The sequence below is a fragment of the Copadichromis virginalis genome, linkage group LG15, assembly GCF_057382275.1.
Source record: "Copadichromis virginalis isolate Kocher_CV1m ecotype Utaka linkage group LG15, C_Virginalis_male_GT1.1, whole genome shotgun sequence".
Classification (NCBI taxonomy): Eukaryota; Metazoa; Chordata; class Actinopteri; order Cichliformes; family Cichlidae; genus Copadichromis; species Copadichromis virginalis.
In genome coordinates, this window is record NC_140632.1 from 21,537,344 (window position 1) to 21,557,666 (window position 20,323).

At 39.0% G+C, this 20,323-nt stretch overlaps 1 protein-coding gene and 1 pseudogene across 1 annotated transcript; one reads left to right on the top strand and one right to left on the bottom strand.

Moving 5' to 3' along the window:
• Nucleotides 1–825: 825 nt before the first annotated feature.
• On the bottom strand, nt 826–1,451 carry LOC146692356 (calcineurin B homologous protein 1 pseudogene; annotated as a pseudogene).
• LOC146692357 (uncharacterized) lies at nt 1,294–17,313 on the top strand. The gene is made up of 8 exons (XM_085432448.1): nt 1,294–1,347; nt 13,886–14,224; nt 14,346–14,633; nt 14,778–14,864; nt 15,208–15,303; nt 15,382–15,410; nt 15,632–15,688; nt 16,816–17,313. Exons 2-8 carry the CDS (start codon nt 13,912–13,914, stop codon nt 16,936–16,938), a joined length of 993 nt encoding a protein of 330 aa, XP_085288574.1. The 5' UTR covers nt 1,294–1,347; nt 13,886–13,911; the 3' UTR covers nt 16,939–17,313.
• The last annotated feature ends 3,010 nt before the right edge of the window (nt 17,314–20,323 follow it).

Below are 20,323 nucleotides of genomic sequence, written 5' to 3' on the forward strand. Positions count from 1 at the left end.
TCTGCTATTACTGGACGGATTCCAGCTTTTGCTTCAGCAGACAGTGGGTATTGAGGTTTCATTGGCCTGTGGTTTGAGATGGTTTTAACTTTAATTGCATCAGCATTTTTTATTAGGCCCACGTCGGTCGGGCCTGTTGACCACAAAGTTTTTGGTAGGCTGGATATGTCTGGTCAGGACGTATTTACCATATTTTGTCAGTAACTATCTTCTGTGAGACAGTAGTGTGCTGTAGGCATGTCTAAATGTGTGCTTGGGGTCGTGATGAGGGTCCACCCGAGTGTGTACCTCATACACCCTGTTCTACAGCTTTGGAGCCAACCTTCATGGGTATCTTCAGTTTTCTCTTAATGGTCATTTTGTACCCTGCTGAGAATCGTGCCTAAATCCTTCCACTCGGCGGAAAGGTTTTTTTCTATGAGGGGGAACAGGCCATAAGGGCCAGGTGGGTCTGGAACTCCTCCCATGTCCCTGTTGTAAGGATCTGTCCCTATTTCTTCTTGCTCTTTGTGTGTGGGGACGTCGCGAGACATTTAATTCAATTGGTGTCTGGCTGAGGCGTATGGGCCTTGTGGTGGTAGGAACGGATTCGTTGGGGTTTTTTTTGTGGTTGTGGGTGCCTCTGAGGCTGAGGGTTCTGGCTGATATGGTGGTGGTTGTGAACAGGCCACCTGTGGAACTGGTGGTTTATTACTGGCCTGAGATGTGAGTTGCTGTCTAGACTGTTTCTGCTTTCTATTTTCAGCACGCCTTTGTTCTTCCTGTTTCCATGGCTGAAAAAAGTTCATGTACTCAGTCATGAGTTTTGTTTTTGTCTTGCCTGGCTTATGTTTATCGACCTCTTCCTTTAAACATTTTTCTAAATGTTTTATTGGTTCTGAACTACATTTCCCTTTTCCAAGACCATGATAAACTCATTGAAGGAAATGTAGCCATCTCCGTTTGTGTCAGCCTCCTGGATGGTCCTATCAGCAATGCTGCCGAGTTCTTCATCTGAAACGTTGACTCCAACAATCATCCGCAAGACCTGCAGGAGCTCATCTCAGGAGATCTTGCCATCTCTGTCCAGGTCATATAGACGGAAAGCAAAAAGCAGCTTGTTTGTTCTGCTGTTCAGGGGCTCTGTAGCTGAGGGGTTCTTGTTCTTCTCGTTGTCTTCGATTGGTCTGAAGTGAGCCAGGGTCCGCATGAAGCCCCGGAAATTTACCTGGTCCTCTCAAAGGGAAAGAATGCGTTGATGATTATATCTCCCAGAGGGTTGATGGCCAACTCGGGGATTCTCTGGAAATCTTCTCGACTGAGGGTGCCGTTTTCCCCTTTATCCAGGCTGGTGAAACGTCTGTACAGGTGAGTGATCTTCCTGTGGGAAAAGCCAGTTTCCTTCTTAATTTCTTCAATTTCCTCTTCTCTGAGTAATCTGGACGCTCTGGATCCCATGGTGAGATGTTAACGGAGGTTTAAAATCGAGATGATTCGCTAAGGCGTCTTGCGCAAGCTCTCCAAGAGTCTCTATTAAAACACCTTAACCACACAGTTAGGTTTCAGCCCTCGCTGACTCAGAACAAAGTAAGACAATCAGAGCTCGATTGGTTTTTACTTGTGCAGGGGAAGCCTGGTCGGATTCTCAGAGTTGCAAGCTCTACACCCAAACTCAGACAACTCCAACTCCAGCCTTTTATTGAATGAAAACAGTTACACAACCGCCCATTGTAAACCCCATATGTTGTGTGGTAAAAGCTAAGGCACTGTGTGTGTGTGTGTGTGTGTGTGTGTGAGTGAGAGAGAGTGTATGTGTGTCTGTATACGTGACTTCCTGCTTACAAACGTTTTAACCGCATCTCTAGTCATAAAAGGGTCATCTCCCCTCAACCTCGTATATGGCTTAACCTCTTTAACAGTCCACCATTTACATGGTGAGCCCATAAAGGGCAGGAAGTGAACACTCCTTACCAAATAAGGAAACCAGAATCTTACATAGATTGTGCCTGCAGTTGAAAACTATAGCTAGTAACATCCCCAACATCCTACATGTGGGGGAGGAACAGAAAATATCTGAACATACAGTTCAAGACAAGGTCCAAGCACAATAATGACAACTTTTAACAAAATCACTCCAACACACACTCCCCTAGCCTGGCACATTGGTTTTCTCCAGGAGCTCATAAGCAGGTGATTGAGCTGCTTTTACTCTCTAACAACCCAAAAAGCCTAATAAAGAATCACAATCAACCAGTGTGTGTTTTTCTTCATTACGGTTTTTAAATACAAATCAGTCAGTCAATTAATAAAAATACAAGTAAGGGTAATGGAACCCCTGGTCTCCATTACACACATAAATACCATAAAGACACTAAGTCGTAGAGCTCTGAACTCCTTGCTTCTATGATATTTACACTTCTTCTTGGCCTTCTCCTTCACTCTGAGTCACTCCAGGATAAACGCATCAGCTCAGACATACAATAATTAAAATATGTGTAGGTGACCGTTTGGCAGAAGACGATGTCGAGGCGGTACTGCAGTGACACGTCCGTGGCTATCGTCGGGGCGGTGTCCTGCATCAGAAGGAAGTCAATAGACTTCTTGGCTTTGTTGCTCATCATGGCGCTGTAGTCTGTGGGCGTGGCCTGCAAAAAGTGTAAATAAACCATCAGAGACCAAACACAAATATGCCTTCCAACCACTAGTTTAGACAACATCTTGCAAAGAGTGTGTATTTCAGAGTGCAGTTGTTTTTAAATTTGACAGAAACAGAAATAAAGACGGAAGAGAAGGACAACAGGGAAAGCAGAAGCACCGACACACTGAAATCTTTTAGGGTCAAGCTCCAGAACTAGCCACAAATCCTGCTGGAAAGAACCTAAAAATACTTAAAAATACTTGCAGAGATCGAATGGAGCCGTTAACTCAAAAGCCTGGTGTCAGGCATGTTCTTTAATAAATAAGAAACGAGCTGATATGTTACAGACCCCAGTCTTTACGTAAAGAAAAAGCTGACATTTAGAGCGGTCTCGCAGCAGATTTTAAAACAGTGACACTGATTTGTGGGGTTTTTGGGCACAAATTTGAACCTTTTTGTTTTATCCATGTCCTTGAACTCAGCTCGTGACTTGGGCGCTTTCATATGTACCGATTCATTTAGGTTTGTGCACTGAGGCCAGATTTAGGTATTAAAAACGAGTCAGTTATAACACTTCTTACATTAGTTAAAAAGCTGAGCTTACACTAAACCAACATTTAAGAAGCTCCTCACTACGGCAGCCGTAATGCTCTGACAATCCATCAAGCAGTGCAGCTTACCAAAGTTGTACTAAAACAGTTTTTAACAGATTTCTGCACGCCAAAATCGGTTTGAGGTCAGTAAGCACAACCAGAATTCATACATAGGCACACTTTCGATTTTTGAGAAAATTTATTAAGTGTGTCATATAGTGTGGAAAATATGTTATACAGAAGAAAAGAATATTTCGCGATATATATCGTTACCGCACGTGCTTCAAATTATACCGCGATATGGATTTTAGGCCATATCGCCCAGCCCTAATGTGACGCCCGACTTTACTCTCAACTTACTGTTTCTTTGCTTCCTCAAACTTCTGGATGAGCTTCCTCAGAACGCCATTTTTAGAAACAGTGAGAGGCCGGTGCTCCGACAGTTACGACATCATATGTCTTTTCTGGAAAGACAAACAAGGATGTTTTAGAGGCACAAAAAGAAGTATGTGCGATCCCAAGAAGATTTTTTTTTTTTTTAAATCAAATTATTTATTATTTATATAAATGATATTTGTAAGGCATCTGATATATTAAAATTAGTATTATTTGCAGATGACACAAATATTTTTTGTTCTGGGGGGAATCTAAAGGAGCTGCTGGATACAATTACTTCAGAAATGTGCAAAATTAAAAAATGGTTTAACAGGAACAAACTATCGCTAAATCTAAGTAAAACTAAAATTATCTTATTTGGGAATTCCCTTAGAAATGCACAAGTGCAGATTCATGTAGATGGTGTGGAAATTGAAAGAGTACTTGAACATAAGTTTCTTGGTGTGATTATAGATGATAAATTAAACTGGAAGTCTCATATAAATCATATACATAACAAAATTTCAAGAAGTGTCTCAATCTTGAGTAAAGTAAAACACATTCTGGACCACAAATCACTCCACATTCTCTATTGTTCCCTGATTGCACCGTATTTGAATTACTGTGCAGAGGTTTGGGGCAATACTTACAAATGTTCGCTATCATCAATCTTTATATTACAAAAAAGGGCCATAAGGATAATCCATAAAACTGGTTACAGAGATCATACAAATCCACTATTCTTAAAATCAAAAATTCTAAAATTCACAGATCTGGTTCATTTTTTCACAGCACAAATTATATATAAAGCAATAAATAACCTGCTTCCTGACAATATTCTAAAAATGTTTTCTAAAAGGGAACGGGGATACAATTTGAGGGGGGAATTAAATTTAAAACATCCTCGTATCCGTACAACATTAAAAAGTTTTTGCATCTCTGTGTGTGGAGTGAAGCTGTGGAACAGACTAAGTAAAGATATGAAGCAATGTCCAAGCATGGCGCAGTTTAAAAAGCGGTTTAAGGATATGGTTTTTACAGGGTACAGGGAAAAGGTAGAGATTTGATAGGGTGTTCTTGTCTAATATTTTCATGTGTGTGCGCATGCACGGGTTTGTTGGTATGGGTATATATGTATGTGTATATGTATGTATATGTATGTATGTATATATATATATATGTGTATATATATATATATATATATGTATGTATATATATATATGTGTATGTGTGTGTATGTATGTGTGTGTATATATATATATATATATATATATATATATATATATATATATATTAAATATATATAAAATTGTAGGTTGTGTATCCTTCAGGTGTTAATGGGGTTATTGAAAATGTGTATATGTGCGTATGTGTGTATATACGTAGGTATGGATAGATAGAAACATATATGTGTATATATTAAAAAAAAAAAAAAAAATTACACATAACATATAATGTAATTACAAGGAGGTATTTCTGTAGTCTATTGATACTAGATAGTGGAAAAGGGGTGGGATTAAATAAGCTTATGCTTCTTCCTGCTCCTTTTTGAACATGGACGTTATTTGGAGTTGTGGTTGCTCGTTTTCCTTTTGTTTGCTTTGTTCATTTGTCTCTTTTAATTCTATTTTTTTTTTTATACTTTTTCAACATGTTCAAAATAAAGATTCAATCAATCAATCAATCAATATGTATTTGTGTCTAAACCAAAACCCATTTCCCCTGTCCAAATCACGTTTTATGTTTTTAAACCCACTTTGCACAGAGGCATGTTTTGAAAAATTATTCTTACAAAGGGGGAAAGAAACAACTACGCTTAAAATAAAGATGGTATTAGTTTATTTTGTTCCAACCTGTAATTTATTGTAGTTTTATTTGTTTGCTTTTGGTTTTCTAAAGGTTTGAGGTGTAAAAGAAACTGCAGTGGAGTTTGAAAACAATAAATGGTTGTGTGTGGTTTGAGGATGTGTTTGTGCCGGGGGGCTGCGAAGATTTTCTTGTAAAACAAACAGGGGCCTAGCAAAAAAAAAAAAAAAAAGGTTTGGGAACCACTGGTTTAATGTAACATCCTTTTATTTATCCTCCCTGTCCTATATATCCAGGTTCAAGGTCATGGGTTTGGTCAATCTAAGGAGAGAAACTTAGACCTCCCTTTTCCCAGCCACCTCTTCCAGCTCATCTGGGGGAAAACTGGATTATTTCCAAGCCAACTGTGAAATGTAATCTCTCCACCGAGCCCTCAGTTTGCCCTGTGGCCTCCTACCTCCAGGACATGCCTAAAACACCTCATGCAGGTGGTGTCCAGTAGTGATAGGATTTCCGGCTCTTTTTAGAGAACCGGCTCTTTCGGTTCAGCTCACTAAAGAGCCGGCTCTTTCGGCTCCGAACCGGCTCTTCAGGTTGTTTTGTTGCTTTAATTAATTTGTTATTAACAATAATATAAAATTATGCACAAAAGGAATTACTAATGTAAAAAAAATGGTTTTATTTATAAATATTTATATATAAATATATGCGGTGGCCCCTAGAGACAAAACACGTACAAACTCTTACAAAACAGAGCTACCTAGATCACTTAAATTACACAATTGAAAGCATATGTGTATTGTTTGTGTATGTATACACAAGAATTCATATATAGTGAAATAAAAAAAAAAGATTAAAAAAAATGTTCATTTACCTGTTATTACCACACACAAAATACGGTCGTTGGTACTTGCGGACTTGTGTAGCCGCTAGGTAACAAAAGTTCAACACTGCCCCTAGCATCCTGAAGCACTTCTGTTGTTTTTTGTACGTGTTTTGAGTTTTTATGTGCTTCTGAGTTTTTACGTGTTTTGGAGTTTGTACGTGCTTCGGGGTTTGTACGTGTTTTTACGTGTTTTGGAGTTTTTGCGTGTTTTGGAGTTTGTACGTGCTTCAGGGTTTGTACGTGATTTGAAGTTTGTATGTGCTTTGTCTGTAGTGGCCACCGTAAATATACTTTTATTTATTCACTCCACATAAAATGTAATAAATAAATCATATAATACAAAAATCAACTATTCACATTTCAACTTTTAACTATTTCAAATCAAATTCAAATTTTATTTGTCACGTACACAGTCATACACAGTACGATATGTAGTGAAATGCTTGGACAACTGCTCGTGACCTAAAGAAAACAAAAAAGGAAAAGGCTATGAATAAGATAGGAAATAAATATGAAAAATTAAAAAGGGTAAAAGGGGATGCGCTTTGTAAATAAAACTGAATTGAGTGGTAGATACAAAGCCCTATACTGTCCTATATCGTACCATAATTGTTTTAAAAATAATTGCGTGGAATGAGTCTAGAGTTGAATGTTTTTAACAGGCAAAAAAATACTTAAATAACTAAATAAGTAAATGTTCAATTTTTGTCTTTTTTCTTTTTTTGCTGATCCGAAAATTGATCCGATCCGTGACTTAAAACAGTGATCCGATCCGAGAGATTTTCGATCGGTTGCACCACTAGTCGACGCGTCATTTAGAGCTTTGTAAGATCCCGAAAGACGCAGGAATAAACAGTAGGTAAACAGCAGTGTAATAACAGACTGAAACAGAAGATTGCAACACTGCATGTACAAGGATGCCAGCTGCAGTTAAACCCTGAAGAAGAAGAAGAAGAAGAAGCAGCAGTCTCCGGTATCGTAGCTGTGTACGAGGCCGATTACGTTACAGCGACGGGAGGAAGGCTGTCCAAATTCGAAGACGCCTCCAAATGCGGTCGACAATGCGTTCTTCATTTCCCCAGATTTGAAGGATGGGTCGGGTGTATCCTTTGTGGCCAAACCCGATTCATAGCGCGGCCCAGCCAATTCCAGTTTCCAACAATGGCGGCAGCTACTTAGTTTTAATATTACTCTTATTACTGTTTCTGGGTCACAAAATAAACGTTTAACATATTTTCAGAGAGAATGTAGCTGTTAAACCTCAAACATCTGCTCAGTTTATCAAGACACCACATATTTGCAAAAGTGCACCGACGTTTTCGGCGACGTCTGTTACCCACCAGCTTGATAGCTAGCCAGGGTAAGGCTCACTAGATCCGTGGAGAACAGCGAACACCCGGCACATCGTTTTCAAACCCCCGCGGTCTTTTGCTACTCAGGTTAAACATGATATATAAGTCACTTAGATAACCTAAAAATTTTATTGTTTGGCTTTTTTCAGTGTTTTATTTGTTCCGGAGTAATTCGGTTTGGCTGAGATTAAAGTTATAGATTTTACACATCTGAATAAACGTCAAACAGAAAACTGATTAAACAGAAGTTTGAGATGGTCGAGAATTTACTCCAATGTCCTGTTAAATTTTAGGGAGCAAAGAGCAGACAACTTAATTTATTAAACCACTGAGACAATTTTCAAATTTCATTAAAAGTCTAATCTATCATCTTGTCTTTATTTTTAGTTAGCACATACTTTAAACACTTCAAGCAGTAAGCTAATTATAGTTATATAGGAGCAGATGAATGCTGGTGCAATAAGCCGTATGTTTTACGTCCAATGGATACATGATCTGATTAGTCGACTAATCGCAAAAATAATTGATGACTAGTCGACTATGAAAATAATCGTTTGTGGCAGCCCTACTACAGACAATAATCAAGTTTATATGAAAAACTATATTTTTCTATCTCCAAAAGTTGATTCTGTTCATCTGAACGTAGCGTTTTGTGGGAGAAACGTTTCGTCACTCATCCAAGTGACTTCTTCAGTCTCAGCTGACTGCAGGGTTCTCCAAATCTTATAAACAGTACATTTGCATAATGACTGAAACCAGCCCACTGAAGGAACAATGGGCTGGGAGGTCAGTTCCTTAATCATAATTATGCAAATTCTCATGACCGTTGATCAACAACCACTGACCAAAACCCACTGATCAAAGACCACTGATCAATGGCCATGACTACCATTCACGGAGAGTTGGGGAATGGCTGCTATCACAACATTGTAAGATGGCGAAAGATGTACCCTTAGGCCCCCTCCTCGATTCAGAGATGGTCTTTCCCTTTTCACGTAAATGGCCTCCTTGACTCCGCGCTCAAACCAGCGTTCCTCTCTGTCCAGAATGTGCACATCCTCATCCTTCAAAGAGTGTCCACTGGCTTGTAGGTGTAAATAGACCGCAGAGTCCTGGCGAGACGAGGTAGCTCTTCTGTGTTGTGCCGTCCGCTTCGCCAGAGGTTGTTTGGTTTCCCCGATGTATAAATCCTGGCAATCCTCCTGGCACTTAACAGCGTACACTATGTTACTCTGTTTGTGTCGGGGGACCCGATCCTTGGGGTGGACCAATTTTTGGCGCAGTGTGTTTTGGGCTTTAAAAGCCACAGAGACCTGGTGTTTAGAAAAAATGCGTCTCAACTGCTCTGATACTCTTGACACATATGGGATCACTGCAGGTTTTTGCTTGGGCAGTGGTTGTCCTTCTCTCCTGGATTAGCTGGAGCTTTCTTTAGGTGCCTTTCCCGCTTTGACAGAAGTCCAGCTGGGATAACCACATTTACTCAGGGCTTTCTTGATGTGCCGTTCTTCTGCCTCCCTGGCCGCTGTGTCTGTGGGGATGGTGTTTGCTCTGTGTTGTAGCGTCCTAATGACACCCAGTTTGTACTCCAGTGGATTATGAGAGTCAAACCTTAAATACTGATCCGTATGTGTAGGTTTACGGTACACGTCAGCTTTTAGATGTCCCCCATTACTAATGGAAATCTCACAGTCTAAGAAGGCTAACCTGCCCCTTTTCATATCCTCCCTGGTGAATTTGATGTGTCGGTCCACCGAGTTAATGTGATCCATGAAATGTAGTACGTCCTGAGATTTGATTTTCACCCAGGTGTCATCCACATATCTGAACCAATGGCTTGGTGGTGTTCCAGGGTAGGATAGCAAAGCCCTCTTTTCCACTTCTTCCATGTACAAATTAGCAATGATGGGTGAAACTGGGGAGCCCATGGCACACCTGTGTTTCTGCCTGTAGAACTGACCCTTGTATGTGAAGTAGTACCTCCAATGCTTCCGTGACCGGGATGTAAGTGAAGAGAGATGTAACGTCGTACGAGACCATGGTTTCATCTGCCTCCATAATGACATCTCTCACCTTCTCAACAAAATCCAGGGTGTTCTGGATGTGGTGTTCAGAGCTGCCTACCAACGGGTGGTTCCTCCCAGCGCATTGTTCCCTCGGTGGGCTGGTTTCAGTCATTATGCAAATTTACTGTTTATAAAGTTGGGGAAACCTGCAGTCAGCTGAGACTGAAGAAGTTACTTTGTTGGGTTACTTTAAGTTGGATGAGTGACGAAACGTTTCTCCCACAAAACGCTACGTTCAGATGAACAGAATCAGCTTTTGGAGATTTACTTTCCTGGATAATTGAGAATGCATCAAGATATATTTTTCTATATATTTCATGTTTTGTCAACAACAGGAACGAGGTTTGTTCAATATTTGTTGTGTCTACAAGGCTCAGGTGCCCTCATAAAGTGTCTTATTTGTATTTAGGAAAGCATTATAAAGAAACGCAAAACTAAATCAGATATAATTACCTTGTACAACTCTTGGCACTTTCTGGTGTGTGTGAGTTAGTGTGTCTCTTTTATGATTTGTGGGTCCAGCTCCCAGTTTAAATTCAGGAGACAGAAAATATCTCTACGTTTAAGATTAAGTTTCAAAGTTTCTTTTTTGCTAATGCATATAGCTAGGACTGAATTGGGTGACCATGAATCCTCCCTCAGTTACCCTGGGACTACAATACGTTCTCTGTTGCTATGGGGCAACACTCGTAGGCTTCTGCCCCTATTTATTGTGGTGTGCCTCAAGGGTCCGTGCTCAGTCCTGCTCTTTTCTCTTTGTACATGTTGCTGTTGGGATTCATTTTTTAAAAATAAAACATCTCCTTTCACTGTTATGCTGATGATATCCAGATCTATTCACCTTTGACATCCGATGTGTCTGCTTCTTTGCAACCTCTGTTCAACTGTTTGCATGAAGTTAAAATTTGGTTATCACATAATTTTCTTACACTGAACGAGAATAAGACTGAAATCGTAGTCTTTGGTAGTCACACTCAGACCAGTTAGCTGATGCCCTTGGCCCTCTCGCTAGCCATCTTTCGCTCACTGTAAAAAACCTCGGAGTGTTCCTGGATGGCTCTTTTAAACTTGAGAAACAGGTCTCCACTGTGGTAAAAAACAGCTTTTGCCAGTTGCGTCAGATATCTAAAGCAAAGCCGTTCCTTCCTTTAACCTCCTAAGACCCGAACATATGAGAATATTCGTTTCAAATTTTGATAGAACAGTAGCAGTAATGTCCTCGTAAGTGGATATCAGGCCCATGTAGAGCAAAATTGAGTATTTTAGTCTAAATAACCCAAAATGTGATGTCCACATATGTGGATGCCAGGTCCTAGGAGGTTAAAGGACCTTGAAAATCTTATCCACGCATTTATCACATCCAGATTGGACTACTATAACTCCCTCTACTCGGGCCTCCAACACTCTTCTCTTTACCGGCTTCAGTTAATTCAAAATGCAGCTGTGCATCTTTTAACAGGTACGAGAATCTATGAACACATAACTCCAATTTTAGCCAAATTACATTGGTTCCCTGTTAAATATCGTATAGATTTTAAGATTCTTTTGTTCACTTTTAAAATTCTGAATAATTTAGCGCCCAGTTATCTTTCTGAACTACTCCACTTATACAATCCCAACAGAGCACTTAGATCGTCCAATCACAGGCTCCTAGCACAACCTAGGTCTCGACTGAAGTTGAGAGGTGACCGGGCCTTTGCAACCGTGGCACCTAGACTCTGGAATAACCTCCCTGTTCATATTCGTACAGCCGAGTCTCTCCAGTCTTTTAAATCATGTCTTAAAACTTAGTTTTAAGTTGGCTGTTCTAGCTTGTTGTGTTGTTACCTATTGTTTGTTGTCCTGTTTTATTGTTTTGTCTTTTACTGACTGTGAAGCACTATGGTCAACATTGTTGTTTTATATGTGCTATATAAATAAATTTTGATTTAGATTTTTGATATTCTTAATTCAGATGTATCTCAGGCAGCATTTTTAAAAAGACGATCGTTGCAGCCAAACTCTCGCAGTCAGTTCTTCTTTGCTAAAGAATAAAATATAAATAGAAGCTGCAATAATGGAAACATTTATCTCAGCTATCTTCACACATTCTGCTTCTTTTAAATGACGTTAATACACAATACACACATATAGAGTGGGAGAGACGGAGAGAGGTGGTGGTGGTGTTGGGGGTGTCAATGACATCTTTGTGTAGCACAAAATACCTCTAAACATATATTATTATGAAGAAAAAAGACACAATAATGTGCTGAATGAGAGCTGGATTCAGAAATGAGTACCTACAGATATATACATATGTAACAGTTATACCAGAATAAACCTCTCAAACACAGAAGCAATGACCCATTGATTAGTGCAGTAAATACTTCCAGTTTTATCATTCAAATTTACATTCTTGTGAAAAACTGCTCCTGAAAGACATCTGAAAAGAATCAAAAATGCAGTGAGTTATTAGTGATACTTACAGATCACAGACTTAGAGACCACTTCAGACCACTAAAATATCTTATCTGGCATATTTCCTATAGCTGCAGCTGTATAGCATCTTGTCAAACTGTGGTGAGTGACAATACTATTAAAGGAAAGAGGAACAGAATCGATGTTGTCATTTATCATAAATTACAACCTTCACACCTCGAACACCCCTTTCTTTTTTTTGTTTTTATAAATGCACCGTGGAAGCGGACACAGTGTAAACTTTCTCTTTATCATAATTTAACTTTACGAAAAATGCATTCAAGAATTTCAAAGATGTGAAAAGCTCATACAGTCCACTTATGGAACATTAAGAAATCACGAAAATAAGAGAGAACTTAAAATTACTATATAATTGTGGTAAGGAAATGACATCTCACTGATGGCAGGAAGTGCAAACAGTCTTTAAGTGTCATCAGCTCAGAGACTGTGACAGTTGAGATTGAGAACAAGAAATAAGTGCGACAGAGAAGCACGATGGATGAATTCAGATGGATTCAAATGTTTTTATGTCTGATGCTGATGATTCAGATTCCAGGTAAGGATACAGGAAACATTTCTAAATATTATTAAAGTCAATAACAGTAAATTACACAGCTGAGCATGCACTGTGATGTTAGGGGAGCGTGGGACATGTTTATAAACTTGTGTCTACCGTAATTGTCGGGCTATAAGCCGCTACTTTTTCCACAAGCTTTGAACCCTGCGGCTTTTAGTCAGGTGCGGCTTTTCTATGGATTATCCATGATTTTTGTCATATCGTAAGGCGATTTGTTTTGTTTGTTCCGCTGTTGTACGGTACTACGTTGCCTGGCGGAAGGGCATGTGATCAGACACACAGTATCGGGGTTCAAGAGTGGTGTGTTGGTCACGTGTCCATCCGCCAGACAACATAGTGCCGTACAAGTAGCGCGAAAAACAATGCGAAAAGCAAGTTATGCTCAACTCCACCGGTGGCATCTGACAGCGTGGAAAAGTGTGAAAACATCCACGATCACCAACGGATTTCGAAGGGCTGGACTGCTGCATGATGGAGAGGAGGACACCGCCACGGCCCTTCTGAGGGTGTTCGACTCTGACACTGACAACGAGGATTTCTTTGGTTTTGAAAGTGACAACGAAGGAAAGAAGCTGAGAGTGGATGACGAAGCCATCCTGAGCCTGTTCGTTTCCGACACTGGAGAAGAGGACTTTGGTGGTTTTAGTGGGCAGGAAGATGGTGGTGAATGACTGACTTTTCTTCTTGTTAAAGCCGTGTCGCTGCACCTGAGCCTAAAAGGTCGGCCGAATCTATTTTTCTGGTGTGCTGTAGGTTATTGTTATGTACTACATTTGTTACTCATTTATGAAGCACAGTACATGTTTCCTACTTGTAATTACCGCTACTTGTACATATACCTAAAAGGTTATGCAAATATGTACCCATAACTTGTTTTTCAAAATATTAATAAAAGGGGTGTGTCTCCAAACAGCCATCTCTTTCCTGACAATTCCCTTTGTGCATATTCTCTTACATATGATAAGTCAACATTGAAACACCTGCGGCTTTTAGTCAGGTGCGGCTAATGTATGTACAAAACAGGATTTTCCCCTGATTTTAGCTTGTGCGGCTAATATTCGGGTGCGCTTTGTAGTCCGGGAAATACGGTAAATCTTCACTGATTGCAAAAAAGTACTGTTTTCTAATTCATTTTTCTCTTCAATTTTCTCAACAGTATCTGTAACTATTACCTCCATTTTTATGAAAGCTGGAGATGACGTCACTCTGCCTTGTCTAAATGGGGTAAATAAAAAGAATAACTGTGATGGTACTACGTGGACCTTTACTTCAAGAAACACACAAACAGCAGAGCTGATCACACTTGGACAGATTGGTGAAAATCCCAAAACTAAATCAGACAGACTGAGTGTTGCAGAAACCTGTTCTCTGGTTATAAAGAATCTCACAGTTGAGGAAGTTGGTCAATATTCCTGTGATCATCACAAATTACGAGAAATACAAACTCAACACACTCTGTTTCATCAGGCAAAGGTTGATCTATCTGCTATTACCTGTAAGTATTTACACCAAATATTTTCACCTTGATCTATTTTAAAAAAATAAAAATACATGAATAATATTTAAAGTGATTAAGATAACCTTTGTGCTTCATATTGTTACATTATGTTCACCAGTGACTGAACATAAGGACACTGATAAGGTGACGTTAAGCTGCTCTGTGGTGACGTATGGAGAGTGTCATCACACAGTAAAGTGGCTGCTTAAAGGTCGAGAGGTGGATAGCAAGGATAGCAAACAAATACTGACTTCACAGACTGACTGCTCCGCCACTCTGTCTTTTCTGATTTATCACCATATTCACAACTCAAGATATAACACTGTGAAGTGTGAAGTAACTGACACCAAAACAGGGAAAGTGCAACTGTTTACCTTTAGCCATCAGCCCTCAGGCGAGGAAACAGGTGAGATCAACTGTTGTAGGTGATTAAAACACCTAAAGCATTTGTTTGGCTCATTTCAAGTTTTTACACAAAATATTTTTGCATACTTACAACAAATGAAAAATAAGAGAAACTTTTTGATTGTGTCATTTCATTTTGATTCAGGTCACAAAAAAACTACACAGAGACCAACAAGAACAACTGAAAGCAGCACAACAACACAAACAACAATAATGAAAGATGCTTCACAAGGTGGTCACTCAAAATTGTACCCTTTGAAGATCAATACTACTGCATTTTACACAGCATTTTTAGTGGCACCTTAAATGGGGAAAAAGTGGAAAATGTCATAAAAGTTTTGGTTGACATAAAATATTAAACATGGCCCCAAGCTTCAGGTAAAGTGTTTTTCATTGCAAGCTTTACATTGAAAGACAGTATTATATACCAGACATGTAAAAAGTAAAGCTGTAAACAACAGATTCCAAATATTTTAACACATTTTAAAAGGTAAAAATTCCTTTTCTTTACAGTAATGGAATTTAAAAGTGTTACTAAAGATTTTAATAATTTGAAGTTTTTATTCTTTTGACAGATTTTTCTGCATCCTTGAGATTCATTATTGTTTCTGTGGGTTTAGCAGCACTTTTAATAACTACTGTGACAGTCATCATATGGACAAGAACTACTGGTAAACTTAATCATGAGAAGTTTGAATGACTTTGAATTGTCAATTAAACTGAAATGGACTTTTTTCCTCTTATTTTAGGGAACAAAACACAGACGATTAAAACCACAGTAAGTACCAAATCAGTAATCAAAAATAAAAACTCAAAAATCAAAATGCTGTTTTTTCTGGTATGCTATTTACTAATATATGACAACGATGTACAATTGATGATAAATATTGGCATTAAATAAACAAATCAGCTCATCTCTCAGGGGTTTTAACAAAATTTAAACTGCCTTCACAGCTACAGTTTTTCTCCTGATGTAACTGGACTATGTCTGTTTTTTAGGGACTGAGTTTAAACCCTGCAGAGACTCAGTCTGCTCCTCATACCGTTCCAGATTTGGTGAGTTCACACACTACTTCATAATTTCACCGTGAGAAAGTTAAAATCAAGAACATACACTGAACAATAGTGAAACAGACCAGGAGTTGCAAAATGTGAGCTGAGATGTCGAAACAGAAAAACAACATTTAGAGACATCATTTATGATGTCATGATACTGATACTACTGAAAGAAATGCTGAATGACTGAATGAGATGTCTTAGGGGGTTACAGTTAAAGTGGAACTGACTATCATTGGCCATAACAAGCCTGGAACAAATAGTTTGTTTGCATTTGTAATTTTTTAACTATACTGTAATAATTGAATTAATTTGATAATTTTATTGAGTAACTTTGATTCCAAAAATTAATGGAGGTGCTTAGATGTTGCTTAACCTTCATAAACATTAGGCATTTAGTGCTATTTAGATGGCTGCTTAAGCCCATCATGAGTCCTTTTTTTCCCCAAGGCAGAACATTTGGGGTTTCAAAAAGAAACAAAAGAAATTAGAGAGAGGACAAAATTAACTGAGTATAGTCAGCTGTTAACAAATGTATGAAAAGAAAGGCGAGCAACACACAGCCAATGTGTAATTTATGGTACTGTGATTGTGTGTATTTACTGAGGTATTTGTCTACAAAGAGCTGAATAAGAGCTGTTTTCAACCAACACAAATATGCTGCAGTTCTCCTAAATCCCATGACGTGGATGAAATTGTGCGTCTGTGAATATGGAATTTTTGATAAATGGACCAGAACAGCGAAGGTAGAGAAGTTAGAAAAGTTATCCATTTCTGATTATTATCAAAGATCAATAAGTACAGTTTATAAAGTAAAAGCAGAAACCGCAATGGATGCTTCAATTATTTTTAACATTCAGTTCCACCTCAGCTCTTAGTATGTTACAGTTTTAAGTTATGCTTGATGGTCTTATTGATTTGTTTGTCAGCAAGGTTATTTAAAAATAAAAAATAAATCATCAACCTTGGTGAACAGATTGATCATGGGCAAAGTTGATTCAGATCACTTCATTCAAAATGCAAAATAAGGCACTGGGATATGCTCTTCAAGTACCCTTTTGTATGATGCTGCATTTATTTTTTATGTTCACATTCATTTTATGTTCATGCTATATTTTGTTGCCCAGGTCCAGAGTCATGACGAAGTTGATGTAGTGACGTGCAGCACTGTGAAGGCTCCTTCCTCTTCTGGTACAGCTGATCCCAGCAGCCTGCTCTACTGTACATTTTCCAGTCACTTAGCTCACTGAAAAGTGGGGATTTAAAAAAAAATAAATGTCTTTGTTGTAAATGAGACATTGAGTCTCAATGTGACCACTAGTATAAATAAAGGTTAAGTTTAAAAAAAAATGTATATATCTTTAACTAGTCTGTGTATATGTACCTCTTCCCCAGTGTTGAAAATTTTAAACTCACAACCTGTTTGCAAATTTCCTGGTTGCTTGATCAAAATTTCTGTTATAATCATCAATAAATACACCAAAAAATAGTTGAAATATATCTTTTACACTGGTTTTATGCTGCCATATTCTCAAAGTAGTTTATTGTTTAATGTCCTGTCTAAATAACTTCAATAACCATTTGTATTCATTAATGAATAACTGTCCGATATTAAAAGCAATAGAAACTGTTGCGCTGTTGTTGCATTTGTCCCTAACCATCGCAAACCCTCACGTTAACTTTTACAGAGTAGAAAAAAGCTAGCACCCATCCTCCAGCTTCACTGTTTATGTTATGCTAACAGAGCTGTGTCGCTAGCAATCACGTAGCACATCATTATATACCAGCTAGCCAAACTTCAGTAACCCTACAAATGTCACTGCTGTTTCATTTCCTGTTTTCATTTATTTCAGAAGTCATAGCAGCACTGTACGTTTTAATTTGTTTCAGAAATCCCTCAGTCAGAACATTGTATATTATATTTAGATGGAAAGTAGCGACCTAACTCCCTGCTATCTTTTAATTCCGTTATATTTTTAAAATTCTGTAAGTTCTCGTCATCATCGTGCACTTTTCCTGATTCACACAAAATACAGCACCTTCCCACAGGGTCTTGCACGAGTATTAAACATGTTCATTTGTGCTTTGGACTGTCACCAGATTTCTTCTAGAAGTTTCTTGCCAGTCAGCAACTATCTTGGCAACACCACTTGAGTTTGTGTGTTGCATGCTAACATCATTATCATATGTGTAATAATACTAAAGCTTCATCTTATGCACACACAAAAAACAAATATGGCTCCTTGTGCAGGGTTTCGTGGTATGTTTATTTATGCTTCCCAATGGAAAAAAAAGCAAATTTCTTGCTTCTCAGCCACTGCGGCCACATCCTCACCGTTTATTTAGACAGTTATATAAACATACTGTGAGCGAGTCATAAGCTTAAATACAATAGTTGAAGGAACAAAGAAATGAATGTTTAAAAAACCAGTCAAATCTGATTAAAGTAAAAATCAAGTATTTATTATTTGTGTATTATTATTTTTGTTAATAAAAAGTATGAGCTGTACAAGGTTGTTTTTTTCCTCTGATACTTCATGCAAACCACATTTCTCCAGGCCTGTCCTAATCAGCTTACTCAGTATCACTAGATCCAATGCTGCTCCTCCAGCAGAGCACACAAAAGTAGGAGAGACCGGAGATGCCATGGCTTAGTTAGGAGACTGTTTGCTTCAAGGCCACTAGGGGGTGCTGCCATGATGACAGTCAATTTCTAAATTCTAAAATTTAATTTATAAACAATGAATCCATCCCATCCATTCGCTTCCGCTTATCCTTTCCAGGGTCGCGGGGGGCGCTGGAGCCTATCCCAGCTGTCATAGGGCGAGAGGCGGGGTACACCCTGGACAGGTCGCCAGTCTGTCGCAGGGCCAACACACAGGGACAGACAACCATTCACACTCACTTTCATTCACACATTCACACCTAGTGGCAATTTGGATTATCCAATTAACCTATCCCCACAAGCTGCATGTCTTTGGACGGTGGGAGGAAGCCGGAGTACCCGGAGAGAACCCACGCAAACACGGGGAGAACATGCAAACTCCACACAGAAAGGCCCCGGCCTGATGTTGGAATTGAACTCAAGACCTTCTTGCTGTGCGGCAACAGTGCTGACCACCGTGCCTATAAACAATGAATAATATTTAAAAAAGTCCAGTGTCCCGTTTAGGTACAAAGTAAAAACACACAGTCCAAGGCCAGAGCCAGCTATGCCACAAAGCCAGTTGCACTCCACACGTTGTTCACTTCAACAGGGGTAGCAATTGTCCTCTGAGACCCACCACCCTGTAAGTAGAAAGCCTGCACAGAGTGACAAAATAAGACAATTCACTATATAATTCACAGCCCATCCATCCCAAACATATCAGGTCACATGATGATCAAAAGTGCTTACAAATATGTGTAAAGTGAAAATGTACAAGCTGAGATAACTGTTTCTGATAAAAATGAAGAGTAGACTGATATATGAAATATTCCTTTATTGGGTGAGAAAATCAGACCATGTCATAACTGCTTTAAGTCATACAGAATAGATATCAGAGCCTTAAACAGGCTGGCTTCTGCTAAATGGGTCAAACTGGGCAGAAAGTAAACCAACACATAACATCCTTATAGAATATGATGTAACACTATAGATCAACTTACCTCAGAATATATAAAGCATACAAACAATTACAGCAATATGATGCAACAAACACAGCAGTGCTACTGATCCAAAATCCTCAAAGCTTCATAGAACTGAAACAAACATTTATTTTTAGGTCCATTCTGCTGCTGATACATACTTCAGGTTTCTGAACATTAAACTTGTTGCTGCCTTTCATAGTGTTTAACTTGAAGGCCCTGAGTACTTTCTCCCACACTGGAAACACTGGAATGATAAAATTATTTGAACATTACCTAATAAGACTGATTCAGGACAGACAATTAGTTATGTTAAACTTTCCTAGCAGTCCTTCACAAACAGGGAACAGTCTGTCTATTCTCTCCATCTGTCAGCTGCTGCTGGCTCTTCCTCCTCCTCTTCCTCACACACTGCTGAGTTTGTCCTGGTGGATCATCAGGGGTGCAAAGCCTCACAGATGATGTGCAGCAGTGGGTCCCTCAGTCTGTCCTCACTCTGGACACTTGCAGTTGTCACACATGGAAATCAAATGTGTGATAAGCTGCAGGATTCAAACACAAGTGTAACTTATAAATACATGTTCATACTTTTATTCCACAATCAGAGAGAAAGAAACAGAGAGAGAGTGCAGGACAGACAGACAGGTGAAAGTCTCAGGTGTACACACTGCTACAAAACAGCACAAGAGAAGGAGGATTTAGTGTTTGTGTTATTACGAGTGCTAAACAAGAAGAGTTCCCAGATGGTACAGTGGACACATGTGTGACTCCTGCGATTAAAGCATCTTTCTTTCAGTTTAACGAGTGAACCGTCAGCTCGTTCAAACACACGTTAAAGTGCGTTTGGCTCGACATCACCGAACAGAGGCAGCAATATAACATAGCTCACATTAACAGTGCAGTGAATCCTGCTTGTGCTGTGATATTCAGGACTGCAAACCGAGCAGCATCACTGACTTTCAGCTTGTTGTGTTTGTGGATATATGACTGACTTTAATTATCCACAAA